Source organism: Tyto alba, unplaced genomic scaffold (genome assembly GCF_018691265.1).
Source record: "Tyto alba isolate M040663 unplaced genomic scaffold, T.alba_DEE_v4.0 Super-Scaffold_16, whole genome shotgun sequence".
NCBI classification, from domain to species: domain Eukaryota; kingdom Metazoa; phylum Chordata; class Aves; order Strigiformes; family Tytonidae; genus Tyto; species Tyto alba.
The window spans coordinates 28,051,070-28,065,547 of NW_024881278.1; the positions used below are offsets into that span (position 1 = coordinate 28,051,070).

Genomic DNA, 14,478 nt, shown 5'->3' on the forward strand with positions numbered 1-14,478 from the left:
TTAATGCAAGTTTGCAGCCAGCCTTTGTGCAGCCCAGTGTAAATAGGAGCAACTGATGTGGCTACTGTTCACATAACTCATCTGAAACTACCACCTCTAGAAGGCTTCTTAATTAAAAAGGATTTAGTGCTATTAAACAATAAAATATCAGAACCCCAGAGGGGGAATAATTGCAAGATGAATTGTGCAGCTCCACAGCTTCCAAATCCACATGGTGTTATTGGCAGCTGGCCTTCAATTATAAGAAGGTAACAAGAAAAAGCACACAGCCAGTGACATGAGGTGCCCACTGTATCTTAAAGGAATACTGCTCCCTTTAGAGGTTTCTGCACTGATTGGACTTTGAGACAGCCACTGCCCTAGCATAACTCACAGTAATCTCACCGACTACAATGTGGATAGCAAGAAGTTTACCCAGTGTAACTTCAGTGCTACCATAAACCGAGTAGGCTTTCTGGGTTTTCACTAAGGACAAGGTTTGGCCCAAGACACACATCGAAGTAAAAGCTTTGACTCAGGCAGCCAGAAGTACATGAAATTTGCCTTCAACAGGCTTTGGATGTGGTCCAGAATCTGTGCTGGCAACTTCACAGAACAAATCCTTTTAGAAATAACCTCCCTCCTGCTACTTCAGCATCTCCCCATGAAGACCTGCCTAACAGTGGGAGCTGCATAAGAGCAAACAGAAGCAAAACAGACTTGGAGTGAAATAGCCCATACACGTTTGAAATTGCTGTGGTTTGCTCTGCCAAAGACATATAAGCAGGACAAAAAAAAGCCTAGGTTTGTTTTTTTGGGATTTCTGGGGGGTTGTAAAGCAAGGCATGGCAGAAATTAAGCATGTGTTTGTTTTGATAATCCAGACACTTCATATTTTCAAAACATTTAAAAATACCACTTGGAAAAATAAGAAATCTTCCCAAAGAGAAAAAAATGATTAATTTCACTACAGACTCCTAACAGAAAGCTTTGTTTGTCCAAAATTAGATTCCTCTCCACCTTCTGTTTTGCCCCAATGCCACTGCTTCTCACTGTCCCAAAGGGCTTCCTCATTACATGCACAAAGCTACTTTATATGGCACTAGAGGGGCACAAATGCCTATGAACTCCTACCATGTAGTTACAGCCCAGCAGTGTCTGGGTTCCTCATTGGCTATGATACCAAACACCTGCACTGCGCTGAGACACATCAGCCACCTATTTCTCATTCCAGTGACAATGGTTTAACTTGCATTAAAGCAGGGGCTACCTCAGCTTCTTTGGCTTCAGCATGCTAGTGATTACCCAGATAGTTATAATATCCTTATTTCACAATTTCCTGTTAAAGCAATACTATAATGACCAATATACTTGAAGCAGATGAATGCTATCACAGCTTCAATCACTCAATCAGGAAACTGATCTGCATGAGGAAAAACCAAACCAAACCAAAATAAAAAACTAAAGTAATGAGGAAAAAACCCTACATCTCAATTGAGTAAAATTCCCAATCCAGTTTGCTGCACAGCTACAGATGAAAAAATGGCAGTAGTGAAGTGCCACTGAAAAAACGTAATAAACCAACCTTTGGGCCACATCCCAAAAGCACACCAACAACCTAATGCCCAGTACTTCAGTGCAAGCTGTAAAACAAAAATTCCTCTAAAAATACCAGATTTAGTTTACTTGTCTGTCACAAAGCAAGTCTGTAGCAGTACAGGTTTCAAGCATAAAACCTTGGTATAATGTTGCGATCTTTCTTCTATTCAGTTATCACTGACATATTCCCAGACTTCAGAGTCCATCCTCACAGGCAGCATGCCAATAACCAAGTTTGACAGGGATGCTGACACACCCGCTCAGTAACATAACAAAATAAAGTCTCAGACTCAGCATTTCTAAAGAGATGTGACACACAAGTGGGACAGTATTGATTGTCTCTGCTGTACTATGTAGGCAGCCTTAGCAAGCAGCTCTTTCAAAAAGGGCAGAAGACAAACGTTGCAATCACAAGGTGAGTGATGCTGAGACAAAACCTTGCAATTGCATGCATTGCTTCCCACAAAAGACCAGCAGGCCCATCCTCCATGAATTTGTCTTGTGAAAGACTGATCTTGTGTCTCTGTGTGCACACAAGTCTGAATAGAAATACAGCACTGAGAACACTGGTTTTATTCTCAAGTTTTTCAATGGACAGATTCCCATCTCCCTGAAGTTGCTCTTGTACCTTGAGACAAATGAACAGCCCAAAGACCTGGAGAAAGTATTACTGCTGAACTCATGACCACAATGCAGGCTGTGATTTAGAAGCTGGCACATTAAGAAAGGAAGAAGAAAGTTACACCTTAGTGAGCTCCTCTGTGGCAGCAAGTAGAGACAAGAACCTACTAACATCACGTAGGGTTGGACTAGTGACAGCACATACCTGCTGAGCAGGTAAAAAGCTCTGCATATTATTTTCAGCTTGCCACTCTGTTAGGCATCCTGCTGAGCCACAACTGCTGGTGAGATTTGCAGAAGGGCACACTCAAGACTGGCAGCCACTAGGACAAGAAAAGTGGCACATAAACAAGAATAAAAGCTGTTGAAGTATAAGGTCTGCAAAACTTGTAATTGATCAGCGAATGCTCCAGCATGCATTACAAACTCTTCCCATGCAAATTCTTTTCCCCATCTGCTATTCTGGCTGACACCAATGGAAGTTTGTAACACCTGACTTAACTAGTTGCCAAGACTTACCATCTTAAAAATATTAACAGAAACAGAGAAGCACAAAATAGCCAAGATTGGAAGGAGGCCTCATAGATTTCCTAGTAAAACACCCTGCTCAGAGCAGGGTTAACTAGGGCAAGTTGCTCAGGTCCATGTCTCATCTGGCTTTTACCATCTTCTTCAAGGACAGACACTCCAAAACCTCTCTGTGTCACTTGTTCCAGGTGTTTGACCAACCTCACAGTAAAATAATTAAGTTTAAAGGAACTTTTCTGTATTTCAAATTGTGACCATGCACATTCATAAGATCCCCCCTGAGCTTTCTCTCTCCTCCAGGATGAATAATACCAGCTCTCTCAGCCTTGTCTCATGAGACACACTCCCATCCCTTAATAATCTTCACGGTCATTTGCTGGACTTGCTCTAGTATGTCCACGTCTCTCATACTGGGGAGCCCAGAACTGGACAAAGTGCTCCAGCTGTGTTTCCCCAGCGTACAGGGGAAGGATCATCCCCTTGAGCTGCCAGTGATGCTCTTCCTAATACAGCCCAGGAAGCTGTTGGTGTTCTTTGCCTCAAGGGCAGATTGCTGCTCATGCTGAGCTTGGTGTCCACCAGGACCTCTTCTGTAAAGCTGCTTTCCAGCCAGTCAGTACTGGTGCACGCAGCTATTCCTCCCCAGTGGCAGGACTTCGCATTTCATTTTCAGAACTTCACAGTATTCCTGTCAGCCCATTTCTCCAGCCTCTCAAGGTCCTCCTGAATGGCAGCACAATCATGTGGTGTATCAGCCACTCCTCCCTGTTTCATCTGGCCTACAAACTTGCTGAAGGTGCACTCAGTCCCATCATCCAGATCATTAATAAAGATGTAATACAGTATTGGCCCTACTACCAATTCCTTGAATACAACATGACAGACTGATTTCCAATTGGACTTTGTGCTGCTGACCACAACCCTATATGCCCAGTAGCTCAGCCAGTTTTCAGTTAATCTCATTGTTCATTTATCTAATCTATGCATCATCAGTTTGCCAATGAGGATGTTATGGGCGACAGTATCAAAAGCCTTACTAAAGTCAAGAAAAACATCCAATTCTCTCCCCTTATCTACCAAGCTTGTCATCTCATCAGGTTCGTTAAGCATGATTTCACCTTCATAAATCCATGATGACTACGCCAAATCACCTTCCTGTCCTTCACATGTTTGGAAACGGTTTCCAGGATAATTTGCTTTAACACCTTCCTGGGGACTGATGCCAGGCTGATCACCTATAGTTCCCAGATTCTCCTCCTTGCACTTCGTGAAGATGGTGGTGGGAACTGCTTTCTTCCAGTCCTCAGGAATCTCCCTCAGTTGCCATGACCTTTCAAAGATAATCTAGAGTAGCCTTACAATGGCAGCAACCAGCCCATTCAGCACTTGTTAGTACGTCCCACGAAGTGTGTATCTCGTTTAAGTGTTTCATAATCTGATCCTCCTCCACGAAGGGCAAGTCTTCCTTGCTCCAGACTTTACCACTGATCTCAGGGGCCTCAGATTGCTGAAGGCAAATTTTACCAGTAAAGGCCATGACGAAGGCAGCAGTACCTCAGTCATTTCCCCATTCCTCACCACAAAATCCTCCTGCCCCATTCAGCAGTGGATCCAAATTTTCCTCTCATATCTCTTTAGAAGCCCTTTTTGTTGCCCTTCACATCACTTGTCAGATTCTGGGTGGTCTTTGGCTTTCCTAATCCTATCCTTGAATGATCAGTATCTCTGGCTCCCGGGTCACCTGTCCCTGCTTCCAACCCTTCTACACGTTTTACAGAAATGGCCAGGTCATGAAGAGACTTGCACTCAATGCTTGCTCCATTTCAGTACTCCATCATAAAGCAGTATCCAGTTTCAAATGTTTCAAATGTTTCAATTCTGGGGGTGTGAAATCCCCCCAGCAAACTTTTTACACACTTGAAAACCTGACTCCTAATCAAAGGAACAGTAGTCTTAAATGAGTAAGTTTAGCTGAGGCACTTCATACTTAATGATGACCTTCACTGAACATGTTTTGAAAGTACTTCTCAAATAAAGTCTCATCTTTCAATTTTCTCCATTTTCATCAGGTGAAGAGATGAAAGTCCTGCAGTGCTAGAATCTATTTTGAGTTCCAACTAGGGGGCTAAGCAAGAACAAGTAATAAGCATGCTTTAGTGATTACTGTAAATCACAGGGTGTCCAATTTCCTATTGCTCTAGATTTTCCATTATAACTGTTACCTCTTTGAACACAACTCCACAAGACGTCACAAAATAGGATCAGGTCATGGTAATTCAGGCTCCTAAATTGTGTACCTGGCACCAATACAAACTTCTTGTTTTATAGTAGACAATGAAAGGCCTCCTTGTTCCATTCTTATTCACCGCTGATAAAACAGAGATTGAGGTATATACCCAGTAAGCACAACAAGGGAACACATCCAGAGGTTTAATGACTTACTGAAGTATTTTTGCAATCCTCCCTAGCAAGGGCTTATACAAAATGCTGCTATTCTTTTCACTGAAAAACACAGTTTTCAAGATAATTAATTAAAAAAAAAAATCTTATTTCCAGAAGTATGACAGATATTATACATTCCAATAATTTATTAATCTGCAGTGTTGTGTTAAACCTTGGCTCTCTCCAGAAGTGATGATTCAAGAGCAGTTGGAAGTCAAATAACTGTGTCCAGGGCCTTAAACAATTAAACAGGTTTAGAGGAAAGAAGTATAATCTTGTGAAGATTGAGGACATCCAGAAATATTAGCATTATTGGAAGAAATTCTGCAGCATTCAATAATTTTATGTCAATTAATTATGAGGTAAATATTGATTTCATACATTTTTAAAAGCTTGTTGACACATTCTAAAAACATAATATCTTTATTAATAAGCCAAAGAGGATTAGCAAACAGCATTTTAACTTCAGAGGTTATCAAATTGGCAGTTACTACCCAAGACAGTTGAAACAATACAAACAATGTGCAGAATTTAGAAATAAGGACATAGTAGCATAATATTTACCCGGTAGAATGCAAAGCAATAGATTGGGGCAGGGAAGTCACCCCAACATAGATGTTCAGCACAAACAAGACCGGAATAAAAGTGCCAAAGCATGCAGATCACTTTGGAAAGCAGGAAAAGTTGCAGAGGTAAGCAAGCAGTAGCAGGACCCTGGAGCACAGGGGCAGAAAGAGTGGAGCAGATCATCTCTCCCGCACACATCACAGGTGTCCCTAAACATTAAGTATATCATAATGTTGGTTCCCATCTCTCCCACTGAAAACTTAGTATAAAAGACGCACCAGGTTAAAGTGAAAATAGCAATCCAGACTCAGCAATTTTGGTTTAGGGACTTACCTCTGGAGTCAAGCTTAAAGCTAGCCAGAAAGTTAAAGGGTTGCAATAGTTGACCTGATATTTTCCCATACACACCATCACTGGATTTGTACACTTCCAAGCATCCTTCCCACTCCACAGTAAGAGCTGTTAAGTGCTACAGCATGTTACCAAGTGTACTGGGCACCTGTGTCTAGGTGTGGCAGCAGGGGACTGCAGGGTGGCCTCTGTGAGGAGAGGCTGGAGCTGCCCCGTGCTGGACACGACCAGTTCTTAAGTCCCCATTGCAGGGCACACCACAAGCTGTACAAGTCCATGATTTCAAAAGACAGAATACTAGATGAAGTGAGCCAATAGACATCTCCTTCAAGTGGGATCAAGTGTATGTGTACTTAAGGGTCTAAAATCGAAAGGTGACATTCAAGTCCTTCAGAGAAAAAGAAGTCTTTGCAACCACTGACAAAGCTGTCATCTTGCTGCATTTGGAGAAATAAGCTTATCTCATGAAGCAGCACAAAACACTAACTTTAGACCTTTTTGTCTTTATCTACTACAGGACAACCTACCACCTAGCTTTACCACTTTTATCTCAGTTTTCAAATAACACCATTATTATTCTTAGATAGTCTTCAACAAGCATCACAGGCCTATTTTATCAAGTCACCAATGTTCAAGCAACAAAAGCAAGTGAAAGCATGAAAATCCAAACTAAACACAACCCTTAAGAACAGCGTCTTCTCTTGTTTTCATTCTATCCTGATAAATGGAGATAAAGAGTGTATCACACTGAGCCCCATTGCTACTTATGTTGCAGAGAACTGACTGCACTCATTTAAGCCAATTTTATCCTTGCTAAGACTGTGCAAGGAAAACAGGGTTGGTTTAAAGCTGTGCCTACAAGGAAAGGCTCTTACCTGTGTTAGCCCAGGGGAGATACCAGGGACAGCTGACATTCACATAGGTGCCGGGCAGTCCATCTGGCCAGCAGGCATAGTTGTCAAATGTTCTGTTGCAGAACTTGCCTTCTGCAGAGAGATGGAAGGGAGGGTCATGGCACTGACTTTTATTAATACTGCAAGGAGAAGAAGACTGAAGAGCAGAAGATAAAAGGAAACATGGACACGTGCATTTCAGCCGTAACAACGTTATGCAATTAATTTTTTATGTGGAGTTAAATGAGATTTATTTGGCCAAAAGAGTTTACCCCTGTTGTTTCAGGGGTGAAATGAAGACCAGATTAGGGTCTTTGACTAAAACAAGGGACAAGAAAGGTAAATTGATACTGATCCATTCCCATCTTTTCTTTTACACCCTTATGTGTCTCAGTTTAATTTAAAATCAATTTTGCTATGAATACTGCAGATAATAATTCCTGAGAATGGTTCACAGTCATGCAGTTGGAAAGTCTAGCCTAATATATAGATCCATCAACGAAATACCCACACACAACCATAACTTTGCATTACAGCTTAATCAACATGAGAATACTTCAACTTCAGATTTATTAAACTGTCATTCTTAGAGGGCAGCAGTCAACCGTTCAACAGGATACTGGAGCAGGAGGAGATGAATGTTTCCCTGCCATTCCTGTCATCAGCTACGGCTCTCACTCTGCCACAATAACGTACTTAAGAGAAGGAAAATTAACAGTTTTGAACTAATTCTTCACAGATACAACTTTAGACCCATCTTATCTTTCTCAGTGTGTCACAAAAACACTGAAGCACAGGAGAGGCTGCACTGTGTCCAGTTGTGTCACTGACGAGTCACCAGTGTCCTCTAAACACCATGATGCTGGCACATCGTAGCTGCTCTCACCACATTACAGCAGCTCAACTGCTAAGACAAGCTGTACTCTCATTTTCACTAAGGCACTTTGTTTGGTTGGTTGTTTTTTTTGTTTTGTTTTTTTAAAGCCATTTCAGCATTTTACAATACTCAAAATAATTTATGCCAACTTTAAGGCCCACAAACTGCTAGGTCAATGTGAACAGCATGGTCCCTGATTTCCTAACACCTGTGTGGTCTCTCAACCCTGACCTAAAAAAGGTTTCAGGGGTATTACATTAATGTGTTGCTTTGATGTGCTACAGCCACCACTTGGCCACTGCAGAACACTCTGGACCTAAACGACTAACATCTTTACAATTAAATTGTTCTATAAAATGCTTCCTCAGCAGCAGGAAGAGTCCCACAGAGAACAGGCAGAAGCAAATAGGATAAAGAAGAAATGGACTGGAAAGTAAGCTAGAGAAGCATCTTCAAGTTCATAATCACTCCCTTGCTACTGTCATCATGCAATTTAAAAATTAATACATCCTATCTCTACCAAGCAGGCTTACCTGTCACAATAGGAGGTGCCTCATATAAGTATTTCAGGCATTGGAGCTGATACTCCTTCCACTTCTGCATAACCCCAGAGAGGGACCCATCTGAACTCTGAAAGAGAAAGCATGAGTCTCAGACATTGCAGGGATTTAAACTCTGTGTTTTTCATGCAGCCAGAGTAGGTGGGTGTAAAAATGACTACAAAAAGCCACAACAGCACTGCTTATCATAAAGGGTACAAGATGCTGCTATGAGTTGGCCTGATCGCAACCAAAGAAATCCCTTTCTATTTGTACCACAAGCACCTGAAAAAAAACATAAACAACTATACCACGTTCTCATTGAAACCCAAACTGAGCTAGACTTGCTCTCTTGAATATACCCCAATTGTGTGATTTATTCTCTCAAGAAAAGACAGAGAGAGCAACAAGTCTTTTTAGGAGAGGTTTTCTTTCCAACAGCAGTATTTCTGCTATCCCATAAAAGAGACCAAATTATTTCATTGTGTGCAGTGGATATCCCCCAAGCATTCGTCCAGAATGTGGATGAAAGCTTCTCCTGCTCAGCTTTTCTTCCATGAACAACAACTTTTCCCCACATCCAGCATATTTTTTATGAAACCGCAGAAAGAGCAGGGACCTTGTTTTTGCACAGTTTGACAGGCTGCAGGTTCCACTGTCAGCCACCCCAAGTACTGAGGGGGTGGCAGAAAAGAATGAACAAACTCTGAGCACAAAGGAAATCAGTTGTTATTGAACTGAAAAATTTAGTGCTGGTTGCTTGCCCAACCCTAGCAGATGCTCCACCTGGCTTACTCATTTCAGTTAAGTAGAGACATCAGTCCCTCTCCCCGCTCTGCGTTTATATAAACTGAATTACAAATGTCAGGATTAGCAGGCTGTAAGCGTTCAACAATGCAGCTAACTCAGCATTTGTTTTCCAGAGAAAGTCCAGCACGCATGTCTCAGACCTATAATCAACAGCATGAACCTATAACACTGAGTGGAGGAAAATTCATTTAATCCCAGCTATCAGTTTAAGTGAAGCATTAAGGTAAATAATCCTTGTCATTTTGCCCTCACAGCTTCAACTACTAATTTTTACTTTCCATTTGTGCTTCTAAACCTTTTTCAGATGGTTAGAAGGAAACCAGGGCATGGGAAGCATTGTTTTAAAACAAAGAAGTGATTTTAAACCTATATTGTATTTCAGGAAAGCCAAACGGAATGCTGTCAACTACAACCAACGTGACTAAAATTTAGACACCAGTGCAATCACCTTGATATAAAAGAACGGAAGTAGAATGATCATTTTAGGACTACAGACCTCTCAAATCCTCTTCTCTCATATCCTTCAAATTAAGAAAAAAAAAAAAAAAGTGTTTGAAAAACAAAACAAAACGCCATATGCATCATGCTTCTGCCTGGATTAAGCCACTGCATTTAATTACAAAGATGCCCTCGTATACATGACGAGAAGTACGACATTTAATAGATAGCTGTGCTGCATTTCAAGAATAACTGCCTATATTTACATGCTACTTAACTGTAGCTAGGGCCTCATGGCCATAATTTTAGCATTTAGTCAGCTCCCCCTGAAGTCAAAACAAGCACAAGCCTGTGGATCTTTGAAACTCTGACCCTTGTGTGCCTGGTTTAAATCATCTTATCTATGCCAATAAAATCTGCCAAAGTCTGTCTGTGCTAAAGTCTCTAGTGTAAAATTAATGCATCCTACTGAATTTTAACCCTGTGTGCCTATGGAAACATACAAACCTGTAGCATAATGATCTATGCTCAACACACCTGAAGGAGAAAGAAAACACCATCACCTAAATTGTCTACACACACCTGTAGACTTAAACACATAACCAGTAACTCTAAGACTAAAATGCCATCTACAGTCCATGTAGGCTGAATAAGAATGGATGAACGGAGTATGGGGAAAAGGAGCAACTTTCAAACCTGTTTCTCTCAGACAGTCTTTAAACAGCAACTTTCAGGTTATGCATTGTTTAAAAGGTCTTCATTTTACAAAGGTGGTTATTAAAGTTACACCGGACTGTTTCTATCACATCACCACATTAACACTTGAATAAATGAATCAGAAGGAAAATTTTCAGGATGAGCTCGTGAATTATGATTCAGAATAATTTCAGAAGCTATTAAGTGTCACACCTCTTCCCAAAAAGTAACTATTGATCATGCATGCAGATGACCACATCAAGATAAAGCAAATTCAGCTTTTAAAATCATTACAAGATAAATATGCATACAGAGTTTAATTTAGAAGCAAGACTCTACCTTTTAAAATATCCTGAAAATATCCTAAAACCGCATGCATCAAGAAAATTAGCTCTTTTGGAGACAGTAAGCCTTAAAGTATTTTCTTCTAAATCAAGTTTTCATCTATCGCCTTCATGAATGCGGGAATAACCAGCTTTAATTACAGCTTAGGAAAAAGCAAGCCTCTATTCCTCCATTTAATGAAAAAGTAGAAACATTCTACTTATATTGGTTTCTCATAATGTGAGAAGATAACTCTAACAAAGAGATTAGCAAACTATAAGAGTAAAATAATTAGACATGCCTTTTTGTGGAGATGATTGATTTGGTAGACAGTTTTCCATTACCTATAGTCTGTTGCAGTAAGACAATCAAATATAAATTGCAAGACCAACTAATTTGTTCTCTCTATGCAACAGTTTACTCTGGTTCAGCTAAATACTATGCTTTATTATCAGACAAATTGACTTAAATTTTATTTTAACATATGCTAATCCCCATTTCCCAGAGATTTTGGCCCATGTGAACAAGAATCACAAATTATACATTGCCACAGATTTACAATGTGAGTAGTTTTTCAAATAAAAGGTACTGTATTTTCTTGAAAAGTGATTTAATTCCTTCTGCAACACCAAAGCACTGAACACGAATACAGGACAGGGCTCCAGGGTAAGAACTCAAAATTTGGAGCAAGCTGCAAAAGTTCAAATAGCTTTATTAAACTCAGGACTATTCTTGTTGCTAAAAGCACTGGTCCTTGCTTTTTAGTTGTGTGTTTAGTTATTTGTTTTGATCTTTTTTTTTCCAGTTATACTCAACCATAGGAGGAAAAACAGTAGTAGTTTTGCTGTGGTGAAAATATATCCCAGGATAGTGGAGAAGAAGATGGAAACATGGCTAACTGGCGAAGGTGCAGTCAAAAGGCAAGAATGGATGAAGGACATTAAGGAGGTGAGTAATGGTGCAGCGTAAGGAACATAAAACGGCTGCAGAAAAATTAAGACCAGCAAGAACAGAGAGACTGAGAGCTTTTCAGTGTATGTATATAGTAAAGTGTAATTAATCTCTACCGATAAATTACCTCATTCAACAGTCTGAAGTCAGAATTCCTTACAAATCCTTAACACCTCTATAGGAAAGCCTCATCCTGTAGCCATCTTTTGTCTTCATAGACTCTACTGTAAAAGGAATCATTTAAATCACTTTTAAACATCTTTAAAACTACTCCTGCTGAGACAAAAACAGCATCCACACAGTTCCAAAGTGATCGATGCTACAAAAGCATTATTCTAATACACTGAAATGTGCGCACACAGAATATAAACCTGCAGGGGGGGTCAGACCAGGCAAAATGCATCATAAAACAGCATCACAAAGCGTAAGGGAAAATTCTCAGAAGCAGTTGGTGACTACTGGGGTTGTCATCTTTCCTCTTCTCCCATCATCATGTAAAAGGTCTTACATGCAACAGAATGAGAAATTCCTCCTTATATTTGTATTTCTTATGTCTCTAGTTGCCTGTGTTTAAATGGGAACATTTATGTTACAGCTTTTTTTATGCTTTTAACAATTCAGGGTAATAAGCAAGACTTCAACTTGCTGCTGAAGGCTCATATGTAATGTTACAACCACTGGGACCTCCAAAATGTTAAACTTAGTCTGCAAAGGCAAACTGGCATTGAACCATACTTTGGTATGGCCTTGGTATTCTTCTCTCAGATAGTAACGATGACATATCTACCTCATGAGAAGAGGGTTCAGATTACATTTACTATCTTCTATCTCAGAAGCACCAATGAGTTACTTTTAAACTTTTTCTTTTAAACTGCCCTTTTTCAAAAGTCCAGTGTGACGCACTATTTCAAGGCTATTCTACTCAGGATCAGCACAGTAACTAAGTCCAAGATAGGTTAAAACTGCACATTACTAGCTTTAGGCTCATTCTGACTTGACAATCTTTCCTGCATAAATTCCTCTCCTTATTAAATCATCTGTTAGGTCAGCATAATCTATAGGTCTGCATCAATAAAAGCCAACAGAGTGGAAGCTAAGCTGACCACCTAACAGGTTTATTCAATTCACAGCGTTGACATAAGCTTGAATTTACGACACAGTTTTGTCTTTGTTTCACAGCCTAAATGAGGCAGAGCACAACACTGCTACCCCAGAAAGCTTTGCTGTGACAAAATATCACCTTGCATTTATTGGGATGAGATTCCTCCTGTCCAAGAATGATTTCCAGGTTTCAAACTTAAATTAATTAAATTGTGTGGGGCATAAATACAGTCACCTTCCTGAAAGCGCTTTCCCACCTAACTATACGCTTCGGCTTGCCACAACAGCAGCTCTGGGAGCAGAAGTTTAAAAACAGAGGCTGAAGCAGAGCACAACTCTGCAACAGGGCTAGCTGTTCACAGAACAAACTTATCTTCCCTTGAAATTTGTCATCACTTTTCTCCACTTCTAATTGGAAGTAAATATGAAAACATATGAATGGCAGGATGATATTACTACTTCCCTAGACCCATCAGTCAAGATCCAGTTTCTCAACAGTTACTATAAATTTGTCAAAAAAAATCCTGTAAATACTGATTTTCCAATCACCACTTTGTAACAACAATTATGTTTAAGTTCTGCAGAAAGAAAACATACCTAAAACTAAGCCAAAACATCCAACTCAATTTCATACTGAGTCCTTTGACCAACTATTCACCCATGACAAGGCAATACTGCTGAGGACCAGTCCTTCAAGTATAATGCTGCTTGAAAACCAACAGAGATTCTGGAAGTGCATTAGTATGAGAGCAGGCTTTATTGTTCTAACTCTCCCCATTACTCCCTCAAAGAGATGAAATTTAACCCGATTTTATAACTAAATTCAACTTCTGTGTAATTAACTAATCTGAATCCATTACTGGCAACACCTCTGACAGTTCAGTTACTCTTCTTTAAGTACTGAAGCTATGTCAAAGGAGGAGGTACATCAAAAATTAGTTCTGTCTCTACTACAGATAGTACAAAAGAAGTATCATTAAAGATACCCGAGCAATACCTCTTCCAGAGATCACAAAATGAGATCATACTTTAGGACATCTGACATCCTCCAGATTTCCATATTTATCGTACTCTCTGCTCATATTACATTGACCAGTATCAAGTTTAATGTAGACATCTGACATTATGCAAGACTAAGTGACCCTTTGAGGTAAAGTCATTATTCTCAGTCCCTTCTGTAGGGCTGCTTGACTGATCAGATGATATAACATTAATTATGCTTCTCAAGTCATATTTTACAAGATAGTTTGTCAGCAGTTGGATTACTCTGGACAAATCCCTCACCCTTTAGAAAAAACAAACAGGATCAAAACAACTTTTCTTTCAGAGAAAAGTCTATTGCCAGCTTCTAGGAGCTTTTCCTGTAAAAGCTCCCGTTCCTTAGTTACTAATGAACCAATGACTTCAGCAGCTCAAGAGCGCCAGAAAAAGAAACCTTTCAGCATCCTCCCTGCCAGTGAAAAGCAGCAAATGAGCTCCCACAAAAGCAGCTACTGGATTCAGCGAGAAACTCCCTGGCGACATCTGCCAGCTGAGTTTTCTCTTAGACTACAGCAGCCCAGCACTAACAAAGAGATCTTCAAGAAAAACAAAAAGTCCTAGGTCTTCGATAAAGGCAAATCTTCAAAACAGTGTTTCACCAGCTGTCTAACCATGAAGACCCCTCTATTCTGTAACTGGTTTAAGACTTCAAGTTTCACGACATCACGCTTTTGAACTCCAAGCTGCAAGAGCAAGCTCTCATCAGGCACTCACACTCAAT

General features: G+C 40.2%; 1 protein-coding gene across 1 annotated transcript in view; it reads right to left on the reverse strand.

The window, feature by feature from the left end:
* GLP1R (glucagon like peptide 1 receptor) overlaps window positions 1-14,478 on the reverse strand; it is a 91,287-nt gene that overhangs the window by 54,247 nt on the left and 22,562 nt on the right. The window contains exons 2-3 of the mRNA XM_042789707.1: window positions 8,391-8,487; window positions 6,963-7,073 (exon numbers count right to left, since the gene is read on the reverse strand). Of these exons, the coding sequence (XP_042645641.1) occupies window positions 6,963-7,073; window positions 8,391-8,487 (208 nt within the window). The remainder of the gene's footprint in view (window positions 1-6,962; window positions 7,074-8,390; window positions 8,488-14,478) is intronic.